The sequence below is a fragment of the Colius striatus genome, chromosome 13 (assembly GCF_028858725.1).
Source record: "Colius striatus isolate bColStr4 chromosome 13, bColStr4.1.hap1, whole genome shotgun sequence".
Classification (NCBI taxonomy): domain Eukaryota; kingdom Metazoa; phylum Chordata; class Aves; order Coliiformes; family Coliidae; genus Colius; species Colius striatus.
Window position 1 is genome coordinate 7,782,907 of NC_084771.1, and position 15,783 is coordinate 7,798,689.

Sequence of the window (15,783 nt, forward strand, 5' to 3'; positions counted from 1 at the left end):
CCCTGCCTGGACAGCCAGTCTCTGCTGCACTCTGATGCTGGAGGAAAACACCAAGTTCAGGAACTGAGAGGCAAAAAATCCCCTGCCATTGGAGCCACTGGGTCGGTGTGCTGCTCTCCCCTTCAGCCCCTGCCCACCCCTAGCAGCTCTGTTGCACTACATGTGCCTGAGGGAACAATGCCTTTATGTTTTGAATGTCTGTGGTGGTCTTTTCCTAGATTTCTTTCCATTGTTCAAAGGCGGGGGGGGGGGAGAAAAAGCAGGGGCAGCTGGACCAAATAAAGCCTGGCAGATAGAAAGAGGCAAAACTTGGGTGAGGGGAACCTCTTCTTTGTGAAAGAAGTGATGCTGTGTTCTGAGTAAAACGAGCTGTTCTTTGTTTTGCTCTCGTGGCCCCCACCTTTGGTCAGCACATCCGTGCCCTGGGCTGTGGCTGCAGGCTCTGGCAGGGGGAGGCTGTGCTGTCCTCTGGCTCCAGCCTCTCAGAACCCTTTGGAGTGATGAGGCCAGGCTGCAGAACACAAAACTCAGAGGCTCTTCATTGATGTGACGGAGTTTATCAGGGATGGCATAGCAAAAGGGGATGGAAGTTGGAAAGAAAGGGTGTTGGTTGTGCTGGGCAGAGAAAGGAGCTGTGGGTCAGAAAGGAAACACCTGAAGGAGGGAAGGGGAGGGCTCCCACCACACACCATCTCCAACACCTGCAGCTGGTACCAGAGGAATTAGACCAATTGCTGCAGACCCAGTGCAGTGCCACATGGTCAAGGCGTGAGGCCCTCTCTGGTCTGGTTAATTACCTGATAGTTATATCATCAGGGGGGATTCTACTGAGACAAGAGGAAACAGCCTCAAGTTGTGCCCCAGGGGAGGTTGACATTGGAGCTGAGGCAGAGCTTTTTCCCTGAGAGGGGTGTCAGCCCCTGTGCCAGGCTGCCCAGGGAGCTGGGGGAGTGCTCAGCCCTGGAGGGATCCCAAAGCCCTGGGGCTGAGGTGCTGAGGGCCGTGGGGTAGTGCTGGGCTGGGCAGGGTGAGGGGAGGGCTGGGACTGCAGCAGCTTCAAGGGCTTTGCCAACCAAACTGATTCAGTGATAATTCCTAGGGCTGTGTTCAGGAGTCCTTGCAGCCTGTGGCATGTGGCATCACACAGACTGTTGCTCTCTATTTCATTATCAAGTAAAGCCACTGACTGGTAACTGTTCCAGCAGAGACATTTGCAGAGCTCCTGTTGATACTTTGCTTCCTTGGCTGGGAACTATTGCTGAGCTGCTCCCTGTGGTGTGAGTGCTCATGGATGGACTCTCCCTACCCCAGCCAGAGTTTCCTGTGAGCTCAGGGCCAGTGGGCCCTACAGCGCCCGAGCCGAGGGCACTGACCAGCAGCAGGAGTGTCCAAGCAGGGGGAAATGAAGGGAAAGCAGTTGTCTCTTTCAGCTGTATGTGTTCCTCCTTGCTCAGAACAACCTGGTTTTCCTCTCCCTGTTTGCTGACACATGTGTTGATGTGCCCCATCTCCGGGGCCACTCGCACTCTGTGCTCGAGCTGCCCCGTTGCCCAGAGCTTTGCTCCCTCCAGCTCCCTCCCCCTGTGCTCCCACTGTTCCTTTGCACGCCGTGTTTGGGACTGCTCTGATTTATACTTTCTGTGTGTGTTCCTTATTGTGTTGGAGATGACCAAGCTGATCTCATGCTATTCTTTCTACCTCGCTTCTGCAATGGGATGGTCTGCAGATGTGCCAGTGCTCTAACTGTCTTCCCCCAGCCCTTGTTTTCTGAGGGATACAGCCTAAGCAAACTCATGGTTTCTTCAAGCCTGCTTTCTTGAAGTTCACAGTCTTCCCTCTCAGCCCATGCTTTTTCCCGGTTAGCTTTTGTCCAAGCTGCTTTACACCTTCCACTTGCTTCAAGCAGTCAGAAACAACCTTTAAAAAGCTGGAGAAGTCAATAGTTGCCTCTAAACATTAAAAAACCTTCAGGGCACCGAGTGCTTGGCCACACTCACCTTCCAAGCAGTGCCTACAGAACTAAAGACTGCCTGCTGAGCCCTGAGCTTTGGATCATTTTGCCAGCTGCTCTCAAAAATCCTCCTCTGATTTCTCACCGCAGAGAATCCCCCACCCATGCAGCTGCCTGGCAATGAAACTCATTTTGAGAGCCTATTTGCCTGGCGTGACCATGCTCTCAGGTGTTCACTGTCCCAAGGGGTTTGCAGCAAACCGCCCATCCTACCAGACGAGCTCTCAGTTCCCACCTTGTCTCACCTGCTTCCAACACTGATGATCTACAGCCTCTGCTGAGCAACTGCCTGGCCTATTACTTTCAGCTTCAGCCTGTAACTCTGGTCTATTTGCTTAAAGAACAAAGATGATACTGGAAGACCTAGGGCCAGGCCAGAGGTATGGCCAACCAACTGAGCCCTTGCCACAGGTTGGCCGAGGAGGCCTGCAAGCAGGAGATGCAGCATATGGTGTGCCAGAGCCAGGGGCTATCCCTGAGGGCTTCATACTCCTCATGGAACTCACTGGATCATTTTGGTTGTTAAAGACCTTGAAGCTGCTGCAGTCCCAGCCCTCCCCTCACCCTGCCACAGCCACTACTAACCCACAGCACCTCAGCTCCACGGCTTTGGGATCCCTCCAGGGATCTCCCTCACATCCCTGGGCAGCCTGGGACAGGAGGCATCTGCCCTTGCACATGCATCTCATTCCCTGCAAGCTCTCAGCACCTGCAGGCACGAAACCTCATCTTCACACAGCAGTGTGTTACAAAATAAAGGCTATCCAGAGGAGCAGCGGTTGACATGTCGCTCCTCTGCTGCATTTGTGGATGTCCATCCCTCCTCTGCCACATCTGACGGATCTCGAGCACAAGTCTGATGAGGAGTGGCTCCGGGAATGGGGGTGTGCAGCCTGGAGGAGGCTGAGGGGAGACAGGAGCATTCCGCAACTCCCTGACAGGAGGCTGCAGTGAGGTGAGGATCGGTCTGAGCTCCCCAGAAATGGACGACAGGACAAGAAGAAACAGCTTCAAGTTGCCCCAGGGGAGGTTGAGGTTGGAGCTGAGGCAGAACTGTTTCCCGGAGAGGGGTGTCAGCCCCTGTGCCAGGCTGCCCAGGGAGCTGGGGGAGTGCCCAGCCCCTGGAGGGATCCCAAAGCCGTGGGGCTGAGGGCCGTGGGGTAGCGGTGTCTGTGGCAGGGTGAGCGGAGGGCTGGGGCTGCAGCAGCTCCAAAGGCTTTCCCAGCCGAAACGCTTCTCCGACCTGCGGACACGCTCCCTCCCCGCTCGCCGCAGCCGGCGCCGCGCCGCCCATGCCGGGGCCCGCCCGCAGCCGGGGCGGTGCTCCGCGGGCCCTGCGCCCGCCCCGGCCCGCCCGCGGCCCCGCCCGCTGCTGCTCGCTGGGGCGGCCCCGGCCGCGCAGCCCCGCGGCGGCACGGCGCGCCCCGGCCGAGCATGGAGCAGTAGCGGCTCGGCGCCTCGCCGCTCCGTACCGCCGGCCATGGGTGCGGAGCGCAGGGGGGAGGCGGCGGCGAGCCGCGGGGGCTGCGCCTGCGGCGGCGGGGGCAGCTGGCGGCTCTTCCTCGGCTTCTTCGCGCTGTCGCTGGCGCTGCACGTCCTGACGCTGGGCTGCTACCTGGAGCTGCGCTCCGAGCTCCGCCGCGACCGCGGCCCGCAGCCCGCTGCCCCGCCGCGCCGCGACGGGACGGCGGCAGCTCCCGGTTCCCCGGCCGCGGGTCGGCCGCAGCGGCCCAACGAGGGCGCGGAGCGGCGGCAGCAGGTGGGTGCCGGCCGGGAGGGGGGGGACGGGTGGTCGTGGCCGGGCGGGACCGCACTTGTCGTGGAGCCCCGGCCGCCCCCCACATCCTCCGTCCGCTGCCCGGGGGGACGGCGGCGGCTCCGTCCGTCGGGATGCGGTTTCGGGCGGTCCCGCTGCCGCGGGCGCTTTTAAGGAAACCCCCCCGCTGCTGTTTGTTTAGGGGAAAAAAAAGTGAGGGGAAAAAGAAATAAGAGCCCTAAAGCACTGGCGCGAGTTAAATTTGGAGCGAACTGGGCTTCCCTGCCCCGGCTGGCGAGGGCAGAGGGGCGGCCGATGCTGCGGGGGGCTCTGAGGGGCTGCGAGAGCCGCCCGCGCTCCACCTGCAGCCGCCTTCCTGCGGTGACTGTCCCGCCGTGTCGGCCCCGCTCGCCACGGCCGGCCCGGAGCCGTCCCGAACGCAGGGTCTGTGCCCGCGGCGGGGGCGGCTGGAGGCGGCCGTCTGCGGGGGGCTTCTTCCCGAGCCGCGCTGGGCGGCCCTGCACGGCTCAGCTTCCCACCCGCTCCTCCTGCCCACCTTGTAGGGTGGAAATCCTCTTCCCTAACACGCCCTGCTCCCCTCTCCTCGTGAGGTGGTTTTGGGTTCTCCCCGCCGTCGGGATGCATCAGCCTTTCCCAGCGATGGCCGTGCATCCATCCACCCCCCCCAGCAGCCTGAGCTGTGCGGGACAGGTTGGCTTCTGCCCCCCAGTTTTCCTCAGCGGCGTGCGCAGCCCCTGGGAGCGGTGGGGCTGGGGGGGCTCGCCTGTCTCCAGAGCCTCCGGGAGTGCAGGAGTGGAGCTGGGGCCTCTGCTCGCAAACTTAGCTCATTTTTTCCAGGCACGAAACCTCGCTGCGAGCAGGATAAGCTGGAGGAAAGAGTTTCCTCCCCTTCGAGCCTCGCGAGCGCATGGTTTGCTCCCCCAAGGTGCCGGCTGGCTCTGCCGGGAGGGGTCCTGGTTGGGGGTCCTGGGGATTAGGGGGAAGAAGGGACACAAAGCTCTGAGAGTCAGTGCCTTAGTGATTGTCTGTCGATGCGGGATGGGGCGGCAGGGAGGGGGGAAGGCAGGACAAAAATAGCTTTGATAAAGCTGCGAGTTTGGAAACTGTTCGTCCTGCTTGGCGGCCGCTGGGCTGCACCGGCCGGGCTGCTGCCGGGGAGGCTGCACTCCTGCCTTCCCGTGGCTGCGCGGATCCTGCAGCTTCCCGCAGCAAAACCTGAGCGAGCCCCGTGCTGTCTGCGCACTGCTTCGTGTTTGGGGCTTTTTTATCCCCTTCGGAACTCCAGCGGTGTCAACACAAAGTGAGTGGGAGCAGCTCGATGTCAGGGAGGAATTCTTAGGTCCTCTTGTAATAGCATGTGGCTGAAGTTCCTTTCGTGTTATCGTGCTGGATCTGTTTAGTCTTTAAGAGCTCTTCTTTCCAGCGAGTGTATAATGAAATACCAGGGTAAATAGCTGAGGCGTTCATAAATTACAGCCTCAGATACTCTGAGTCTGGATGTGTATGAGGATCCCAGCATGGCTCACTCTGGCTGACATACTCCAGAGAAGGTAATGCTAATTATTTATTTCTTTTGTGTTACATCTGGCCTGTAGAGCCCGAGATGAAAAACTCTTGTTGGACATCTTGAAGCAGTTGGTTGCGAGAGAGAAAGTTTCCCTGTAGTAAGGACACGAGAGGCTGAGCGTCACGGGCAGCGTGCAGCCTGGCTGCTGGCACCCAGAACGCTCTGTTTGGAAGCCGGTGCTGTGACAACGTGTAATTAATGGTATTTGTAGTGGTGCTGCTCTCCTGTTCCTCACTGACTTCCCTGCCTCGCCATTCGCTGAGCCTCTGAGCAGCTAAAAACAGCTGCATCGTAGGCCACTGTGAGTGTATCCCCTCTGTGACTGAAGCAACATTTACAGGCAGCCTCGTTTAAGAAGTGGATGCCAGCCCCCCCCAAAGTGAGGTCCTGTGCGTGTGCATCAGGAAGGCAGGAATTACCAAATAGTTCTTTCAAGAGATGTGCTCAATGGTATCTCTGTCCCATGGAGCAGCTGAGTCGGGGTGCCCGGGGGGGACCCAGCACTGTGCCGACAGCCCCCAGACAGCCTGTCCGCTGCGTTTAGCTCTGCAGAGTGTTTGCAGTGAAGAGGCCGAGTGTGTCTCGCTGTTGTACAGGCTGGTTTGAGAGCAAAACAAAAAAATATACTCCCTTCCTTGACCTTGTTTTGTTTGTTTTTTCTTTCTCTGTGTTTTTCCTCTTTCCTGACCTGAGGCGAGGGGGGAGGGGGGGGGAAGGCTGAGGGACGATGGTCAGCATCGAGATTTTGGCAGAAACCTCGCCTGGCCACGTGCCAGAGATGACCTCATGACAGGAGTGAGATTTGGCAGCTCGATAACACCCCGCTTCCCCATCTTACAGGGTATTCAAATATGTAACTCATTTAAGACACAAGGGCAATTTTTCACGGCAAAGGTTGAGGCATTGTAGTTCACATCTTTGTCCCAGAAGCCGCCGGGTGTTGCATCACCGGGTTGGCTTCGAGATGAAAAGTGCGTTGATGCTGATTTAGTTCATTGGCTCTTTGGTTGCTGTCCCTCTGAGATGTGATGGGGGACTGGAGGGGTGCTGGTACCTTCGTCCTCGACCAGTGGTGTCACATCTGAGTAATCCCATGGGATGGATGTGCCGGGAGTGTTTCTGTCCCTCTGTTCATTAGCATTCCTCAGGCACTCGTGAGGATCGGGTAGCAGGGTCCTTCTTACCCCTCCTAAAAACATTATGCCTAAACTAGGTCATGTTTTGTTGCCCCAAAAGCGTCCCTGTCAAACCTGAGCCTCGCAGAGCACCGTTCCTGGGCTTTTCTCTGAGCGAGTCGCTGTCACGCGGCCTTTCTGCAACAACTTGTTTTCCACAAAGGCCAGGCGCAGCGTGTGCCCTCGCGAGCATCCCGAGACAGCACAGAAGCTGCCAAAGTCTGCCTCTTGGAATGAGATCAAGTATCCATCAGACCTGTCAGATCAAACTGATGGTGGAGGCGCTTGCAGAGGGGGTTGGAGGGGGTGGGGGCTCTGTCTGCTTGTCGTGGCCGGGGGTGGCTGCCGAGTCATCCACAAAAATGTGCTGAGTGGGAATTGGGTTACAGCCTTCACCTTCCTCAACCCCACAGGGTTCCGTGCTCAGGTGTCTACCTCACACCTTTTTAACAAGGGACATGGCTGGCTTTGTTGGCGTTCTTACAAGGTCATTGCTTTCCTGCCAGCATGTTCAGTTTGGTTCAGCATGTTCATAACCCCTCCTAACTGCTCATTTACTCCTTTTTCTTCCCTTTCCCATCCCACTCCCTCCATCTCCTGAAGCAGCAGTTGAAGCCCTCCTGCTCCAACCCTACATGACCCTGGTAATTTGTATCTGCCTTCCACCAGCCTGCTTGCTCCTTTAATTATAGGAGTAGAGCTTTAGCAGCAGAATAGTGTTTTGCTTGTAGTCATGGATAAAGAAATACAGTGAGAGTGTGCAACTTGGTCTCTGCACACTGCTTTCTGTTGTGTTTGGTACCAATGAGTAGCTGGCTTTACTTGAGGGGGAGGCAGGAAAAGATTTAGAGGGTAATATACAGGTTTTTCTCTGTGTTCTGGTCAGGATGCTGTGGAAGGGTTAATCTTAGTGAATCCTTTGATTCAGGTGAATCAAATTGTTGGTTTCAGCTGCAGAAGGGTTGTGACATGTTGGCCTCTGTGTCTGGCCCTGGGAAGGGGCCGCTGGATGCAGAGGTCACAGGGACATCACAGTCTGTTTCATACTTGGTCTGTTGTCCACCTGCCCAGTGAAGGGTCACAAACCAAACTAGGGAATTGTGGCCAGGCACTTGCTGCCAGTTGTTCTCAGAATAACTGGATGGTTGGTCAGGACATCGGGGCAAGAGTTATCTAGTGTGAAAGCAGAAGAGTGCTGGTGCTCAGCCACGAGGGAACCTTGGTCTCTGTTTGCCTTGCTAATGTGAAGTGACAATTGTTTTGCCCTTTCTTCTCAGTTCCCGCTCCACAGCAAAAGACAGGATTCAGGTGTGATTTGCATGAGATGCTGTCAAAGGGTCTAAAAGGCAGGAAAGCTGCTGCAGAGGTTTCACGCTCCCCAAGCATAGCTCCAGCTCATCCGTGCGCGTTCATCCTGGGGCTGGTTCCTGCGTCCCGAGCCGGGAGGCTGTGCCGGCGTGTGATGGATCAGGGACGAGCTGAGACCCGACAGCCTGCTGAAAGCTTGGAGCAGAGTGTCTTGGAATTTCTCCTACAGCATTAACCTCCTCTGAAAGCAGCTTCCCTGTGGGGCACTAACCCTCCAGGTACCTGTTTGGAGTGTCTGCTTTGGGGTTTTGTGACTTCTGACCTCAGGTTATGGAAACCCCTGGCTCCAAGCAGACGTGGAGCAGGAGGAAGATGGTGTTTAGGGGGGCTGCGCTTCAGGGGGAGTTTTCTCTCAAATTGCATTTCTGGTGGTCTTGGTTGTAGCTGAAGGAGGCTCTTCCAGAGCAATAAAGGGAGACTGCAGTGTGCTATCTGGCTAATAACATGTTGGGGCTCTGATAACCATGATGCATGTCTCTCAGTGACATTCCTGAGGCTGCATGAGCTCTGTGGTCTGTGTACTGGCAAGAGGGGGCTGCAGCAGGCTTACCTGATATCCAGTAGAGAACATGTTTCTGCTACTATGCCTATGAATATTGTGTGCAAAACCTGGCATGAGTCCCTCAGCTCCTCCTGTTAAAAGGAAGATGGTCCAGAGCATCAGGAGAAGGTTGATGACTGCCGGGTGTGCTGCATTCCCTGGGAGATTCAGCATGGTGTGTGCTGTGCCCTGAGGGTTTGAGGTGCAGCCTGTGTTGGCTGTAGGTTTAACTCCCAGCACGTGGAGGAACCATCTCCTTTGGCTGTGTGGGGCTGCCCTCCCAGAGCTGAGCTGGCTCGTGTGTTTCCTTTAGTTTGATCTCCTGCTCATTCCAGGAAGGATAAGTACTGCGGCTGTGTGTGAGGGCTCAGGACTTCTTTATCAGTGTTTATCGAATTCCTTGATAGGGAAGGTGGTTGTGTTTGACCAACATGTGACCAAATTCACAGGGTTTTCCCACAGTTCTCAGGTGAGTCAACTGGCCAGTGCTCAAACCTGTGTTTTTAAGAATGCTCAGTGGCATCCCAAAGTTATCTTAACCTGAGAGTACACGGTGCTTTGTCAAAGTGATATTTTTCTAACCTTTTAACATTATTTTTCTTACCACACAATACTATAAATCTTCTCTGCTCTTCCATACACATGTAGCATCTTGTAATGCTAATTAAACTGCACACTATCCTAATTTTGCTCTCATACTAATCCAATATATTTTTCTTGACTGGAAGCCAAACCCTGAATGCTTCAGAGCATGTGAAGCTCTCATTCCAGGCTCATTATATGTTAATAACTTTATGTTTTAGTATCTTTCAACACTTTAAGAGGGTGTTATTTTTAGAGGTGTCTGGCTGCGAAAGGTAACCCATACCTGAGAGGCTGAGGGGCTTCTTGGGAATGTGAAGCACTAAGTAAGCTCTGTGCAAGGACTAAGTGGCGAGTGTGTCTCTGAAGACGTGTGATCTGTCAGAATTCATTGTGCAGAAGTGCAAAATTACAGTGAGATTTGGATGCAATTTGAAAATAGTTAAGTGCCTTTATGGGCCGGCTGCAGTTGTAAGTGCTCTCTCGTTAAACTCTGGGGGAAAGGCGCTGGTTTTGTGTGCTAATGGTGCTGATGCCAGTTGGGCCTGAGTGCTACTATAACAGAAATAATTACTCACAGATGGGTGGATATTAAAATGAGCTCTTTCCATAAGCCCAAATAAAATGCTGCTGTAAGTGCAAAGTACTAAATATTCAGGACTGTATTGATGAAATGCCAGGGCTCTAATGCATTCCAAATGGGAAGTGCCAGCATCCTTCTGCTAAAGCTGCACCTCGGCTGCAGATCGTCACACTGCTTCCTCCAGAATGGCTCTTGCAGCAGAGAAAGCAGAACAGCAACTTGCAATGATACATCATCCTGCAACCCATTTAACCCTGCTCTCTGACCCCTTTCTGTGCCTGGGGAGGGGAAGCACTGTGCCAAGCTGAACCCCTGCCTCCAGCACTGCTGCCTGGGTCAGATTCTTTTGGGGGACTTGAAGGGCTTTGAGAGAAGCGTGGCATGGCAGCAGCGGGCATTGCATTGCTGGCTTTGCTGCAGCGGGCACTGCAGGGTGTGATGCTGTGGCAGGCGTTGTGTGGCATGGCTTTGCAGCAATGGGCATTGCATGGTGTGATACTGTGGCAGGCGTTGCATGGCATGGGGTTGCGCTGTGTGGCTTTGCTGCAGCAGGAATTGCACAGTGTGTTACTGTGGCAGGCATTGCGTTGTATGGCTTTGCTGCAGTGGGCATTGCATGATGTAATGCTGTGACAGGCATTATCTTGCATGCCTTTACAGCAGTGGGCATTGCATGGCATGATGCTGTGGCATGAGGTTGCATGGAATGGCTTTGCAGCAGTGGGCATTGCATGGAGTGATGCTGCGGCAGGCGTTGCATGGCATGGCTTTGTGGCGGGCATTGCGTGGCTTTGCAGCAACAGATGATGCACAGCACTGTGTGGCTTTGCAGCGTCGTGGTGTGGCTTTGCCATGGTGGGCATTGCTTGGCATTGTGTGGCAAGGTGGTGTGTTGCAGGGAATTGCCCTCACTGTGTGTTGTGTGATGAGGTGATGCAGTGGTCAGCTGCAAGTGCTGGAGAGTGGAGGAGAGGCTGCAGGAAGGTTATCCCTCCTTGCCCCTCCTGTGGAGCTGCCTCTGGCTTGGCCCAGCCTGGGACTGAATTTAGGCCAGCACAGAGCTGCCAGGCAGTTACTGAAATAATGGCCAATGTGGCTTTGTGAGCTCAGGCCCTCCTGTCTCTGTGGCTTTTACCTCCTTTACAATAGAAACAATGCACCGGTAGCAGTCCATGGGTGACAAAGCCGGGTTAAATACCCAGTCCCCTTCGCCCAATCCCGCTGTGTGCAGCCTTTTTCTGGCTGCCTTTAATCCCTCTTTGCAATTCATTTTACTTCTGTGTTTTAAATCTCTCTTGAGGCACATAACAAGGTGGAAGGGGGAAGTTAGTGAGAAAGTTTAAGCCAGTACTTTGTGGTAAAAATTCACCTCGGAGAGTGTAACAGCTCAGTAATTGTAAGTGAAATATGGGCAGAGGAGTTGGGGAGCTGCTGTGTCAGTTTGTGGTCTGCACTGGCCAAGGCTGAGCCACATCCCTGGTAGCTCAGGCCCAATGCTCGGACCACTCTTGATGCTTTTGGCCCTGCTCTGGGATGTCCTGTGGCTTCTCTGGTTGCCCCACGATAGTTGAGCTGGGTGCTGCTGCTCCCTGGGTATAAACCTCATGACACTTAATCAACTTTTCTGTTGTCTTGTCCCTTCTCCACTTCTGATTTGAAAGGAGCACAGGGTCTGGGGAGCAGGAGGGGGTCTGGTGCTCCCCTACCAAGAGACCCACTGTCCCCCAGAACAAGACTTGCATAGCTCAAAGAAATACAATCCCTTCGCTTTGGGGTTTTCAGCTGTTTTACTCAATATTCTCCATCTCTGTTACAGTCAGCATTTCTCTACAGCTCTACACAGGTGGGGCTTTTTTTCCTGTGTGGAAAAAACCCCAATTAGTAAGCACTTTTTAACAGGAGAAAAGAGGAGACCAATGCTCTTGATGGTAGGTGAAAAAACAGGTGGGGAAACAGGTATTTAGGTTGTGTTGGCTGCAGACACTCATCTGCTCCAGCTCCCTCTGGGGCAGTGCTGCTGGGGAAGGGACTGCTCAGGGAAGATAAAAGAGCATCACACATCCAGTTACACAGCAAATCCCCAGAGAGCTTTAGTGGCAAGAACACATAAATGTACCTTGTCCAGTGGGAAAAAAACACCTTTGGCTTCTTGCTTTTATTTTCTCATCCATGAAGGGGCAGCAGCTCTTCTGGGTTTCCCAGGGAAGTGTGGGGCCAGGGCTAATGGCCTAAACAGGCTTCAGGTGATCCTTCCAACCTCCTGCACATGCTGGGCTCAGTGAAATGAACCCAGGAGAAATAACTTGGGCACAATTATTTCCTCCAACCCAGCAAAGAAGCTGCTGAGCTGCTGCTAACCTTAACCAGCGTGGGTTTGTGTTTTCCCATGGGGTAGGAAAATAGGACAAATTGTTTAAGGAGCTGATAGGTGGGACTGTCACTGACCTGCTGTGGCACTGACAGGATTCACCAGCTCAGGTTCCAACGTGGCAGTGTTATCTGTTTCACTGCTGCCATTCTCCCTGGCGCTGTGTCTGACCCACGGTCTCCAGCAGTTAGGAGAGGTGGCATTTCTGCCTGGAGAGCTTGAATTGTCAGCTTTCCCATCAAGCATACCCTGTGGGGGGGGAAAGCAGATCCAAAGAGGGATTGCTGGACCTGCAGCTGATGAGGTGAAAGCACTTGGTTTTTAACTGCAGCTGTTACTATCTTTTTAGTGATAATGAAGTAAATTAGTGGGTTGGCTGCGTTTGAGCTATGGATGGGCTTGTTGGTGCTTGCTGAGTTTCTGGTGTTAACTCTTGTAGGGGATCCTGTCTGAGGGACCCAGTGGGGTGAGGGGAAGCCCAGCCCACCATCTCCTGCCAGGAGCTGAGATACCTCTGTGTGCACTTGGAGTAAATTAAGAGGGACTTTGTCTTTTTCAGGTCAAAAGCAGACCTGTTCTGTGTGCTGGTAAATGTAACCTTTACAGGTATTGTCATTTTAAAGGATCGTTGCATCTTTCAGCAACACCTGTATTGCTGACTCCTAAGTTTTCTTCTATTTATTATGTCACTGAAGAGAATTGTTTTGATTTGGAATATAGCTCGTGCAGGGATTCCTGGACTGTGCAGAGCTTGGTGGCATTGGCAGAACAAGTCTATGAGGAGAGTGTGGCTGTTTTCCTGGCGATGCTGTGCTTTAATCCCAGCTCCTCCGGCCACATGCGGTGCTGCTGGTCCCTGTCACTGCCTGCAGAGCCATGCACAGCCCTGCCCAAAGCCCCCTTTGTTTTGCAGGCCCTGGAACTTAGTTTTGAAAGCCCAAACATGTGAGTAAAGTGTGTGTGAAAGGTTTGAAAGCCACAGCTGGGTTTTGCTTTCACTGATGTGGTGATAGCATTCAAACTTACTCCTCAGTAGCAGTGATGCTGAGGTCTTGTTCAAAGTAGAAGGGAATGTGTGCAGGAAAAGTCTTTTGGCTGAAGCCTTTAGCTCAGCACTAATCCTGCTCTGCTGCACTTGGCCTCTGTAGCTGTTGAGACACCGAGTCGATGAGAAATACCAAGCCTTTAGCTCGTGGGTGGATTTTCCTTAGGAGAGGGAGACTCTCTGTGCTCAGTACTGATAGAATCAGTTGGAAAATGATTGGTTGGAAAAGCCCTGGAGCTCCTGGAGTCCCAGCCCTCCCCTCACCCTGCCCAGCCCACCACTACCCCACGGCCCTCAGCTCCATGGCTTTGGGATCCCTCCAGGGCTGGGCACTCCCCCAGCTCCCTGGGCAGCCTGGCACAGGGGCTGGCACCCCTCTCAGGGAAACAGTTCTGCCTCAGCTCCAGCCTCAACCTCCCCTGGGGCAACTTGAGGCTGTTTCTTCTTGTTCTGTCGTTCATTATGGGAGAGAAGAGACCGATCCTCACCTCACTGCAGCCTCCTGTCAGGGAGTGCTCCTGTCTCCTCTCAGGCTCCTCTTCTCCAGGCTCAACACCCCCATTCCCTCAGCCCCTCCCCAGCACCCTTGTGCTCCAGCTCTGTGCCCGGCTCTGGCCACGCTGCAGCTCCTCAGTGTCCCTGTGGCAGCGACTGAAGGGCCCAGCACTGAACACAGTATTTAAGGTGCTGCCTTGGTGTGCACAGGCTGATGTTCATGTTGAGCTCAGCACCATCAGTGGATGTGGGAGAGGAAAGGCCTGTACCACCACGCCAGGAGCCAGGCTGGGCTTCATGGCTGCACCCTGCTCCCTTGGCATCCCCCCGAGCTGCAAATGTCCCAGCCAGTGTCAAAGTCACGTAGCGGGGAGCAGCAGCCGGTGCAGGGCTCTGAAGAGAAAAGCAGCACGGCCCTAATAAAAGTAGGATCTGACTTCAAACAAACGTGGGCTGCGCAGTTGTTAGCGCTGAGATGCGCGGCTGTGGCGCTTGGACAATTTACAGGCGCTGCACCGAGCGCTTTAGTCGGTTCCATATGTGCCGTCCCCGCTGTGGAACGGTCGGATGAGCTCTCGGAAGTTGAGGTCTTCAAGTGTTAAATCCAAAGCGTGGCTCCTGCAGGCTCAGCTCTGCTGATCCAGGCGTCTGGCGCACACTTCCAACAACAGCCTGGATTTGCCAAAGAAAATTACGCTGGATACAGCAAATAGCTGTCAGCTCTTTCCTCCCTTGTCTGCCAGGCCGCTGCTTTCCAGAAGAACCAGGCTGTTTGGCTATGATATGGATGTTGGGGCTTCTCAGTGCCTTAGTGATGCCTCCCCTCACCCAGCAAAGCCCTGGCCAGCAGCCCCCCACGCACGGGCTGATGCGTCCCTCTGCAAACCCATTGTGGAGGTGAGGGCTGAGGCTTATGTCAAGCTGAGAATAACTTGAGTTGTTCTGCTCTGGTACCCAAATATTGGACCAAAGTATTCAAGATGAGGTTTTGGATGAAATATTAACTGTCTCCTTCCCATTTAATGAAGAGTTGTGAGCTTCTGAGCCCAATTGCATTTGGGTGGTTGCAGCTGGGCTCAGAAGACCACCTCCAGAGACCTCCTGGGCTGATGTCTCTTCAACCTCCTGGAGCATGAGCCTCTCTGCTGTTGGTTCCTCCTGACTCAGAACCATTTATCCTTCCCATGTCTGAAGATGTTAGAAAAACCATTTTGTAAGTGGCAATTTGACAGTCGATGGGGATGGCTGGGGAAGTTAAACTTTGTGTCAGGTCACAGGGAAAATCCCACGTGGCTTCAAGCTACTTGTTTGGATCAGGTCCTCAAGCAGTTAAATATTCCTGCTGCTGGTGTACAAAAGCAGTGCCAGGTATCTTCCAGGGGATACAAGTTTGCTGTCTGAAATCTGGCAAAGAGCAAAATTTTTTATGTCAGGAACAGAAATCACAGCCCAAGGCTACGGCAGACAGGGAAGGGCTGACAGGGAAGGTCTCGCTGACATGTTTCCCCAGTGATTTTGTTATCATTAAGTATGCTTGCTCAGAAAGCCCAGACCCCCAGAACAATAGCAACAAAAGCCTGCTGCAGGTTTTGTCAGCAGATGCAGCTTCAGGATGAATTATTTTTGCTCTTTGTTAGTCTGCTTGGCATTTAGCAGTTAATTAGAGTGAAGCCAAGTTTAGTCAGGTAGCTCATACACCAAAGCTTTAAAAGCACTAGAATTGGGAGGGTTTGAATTCTGCTTTTTAACCCGAGCCCGTGAGGCCGTTTGAGGCAGGTGAAACAGCGGCTTAGAAACAACTGAAAGTAAATGTTTGCTTTGGACAGTAAAAGATTGAGTTTGGAAGGGGCAGGAGGGCAGAAGGGAACAGCTCATGCAGCCCATCCTGCTCACCAGGTGGTACTGAAATGGCACCCAAGAAGCCAGCTTTCCAGCCAGAAAGCCGGCTTTGCCCTGTGCTGGGGCTGGAATTGGTCTGAAACGTCGCTGGGAGGAGGTGGGCTGCCATGCCACACGTTGCTCTGCCACCCTGTCTGCCCTGGGCCCTTTGCTTGTTTGGAGAGTGAAGCAAAACTTTGTAAGAAATAGGAGCGCTCTGCCATGAAAAATCAATGCTCACAGCTTCAGCTGTAACTCGGCTTTGGTTCTGATCCAGCTGCTCCCCTCTGTTTCAGTATCATTTTGTATGATACAGAAAGGCACTGAAGTTGGTCCAAACAACATCGAGGATGCTCTGTTGACACTGGCACATACAATACAGAGTCATAAAAA

General features: G+C 53.9%; 1 protein-coding gene across 5 annotated transcripts in view; it reads left to right on the top strand.

The window, feature by feature from the left end:
- Positions 1-3,455: 3,455 nt before the first annotated feature.
- Positions 3,456-15,783, top strand: part of EDA (ectodysplasin A) — a 76,082-nt gene continuing 63,754 nt past the window's right edge. For all 5 annotated transcript variants that reach the window (XM_062006703.1, XM_062006704.1, XM_062006707.1 and 2 more), the window contains exon 1: positions 3,456-3,770. In XM_062006703.1, coding sequence (XP_061862687.1) covers positions 3,492-3,770 — 279 coding nt within the window. In that variant the 5' untranslated portion in view covers positions 3,456-3,491. The remainder of the gene's footprint in view (positions 3,771-15,783) is intronic.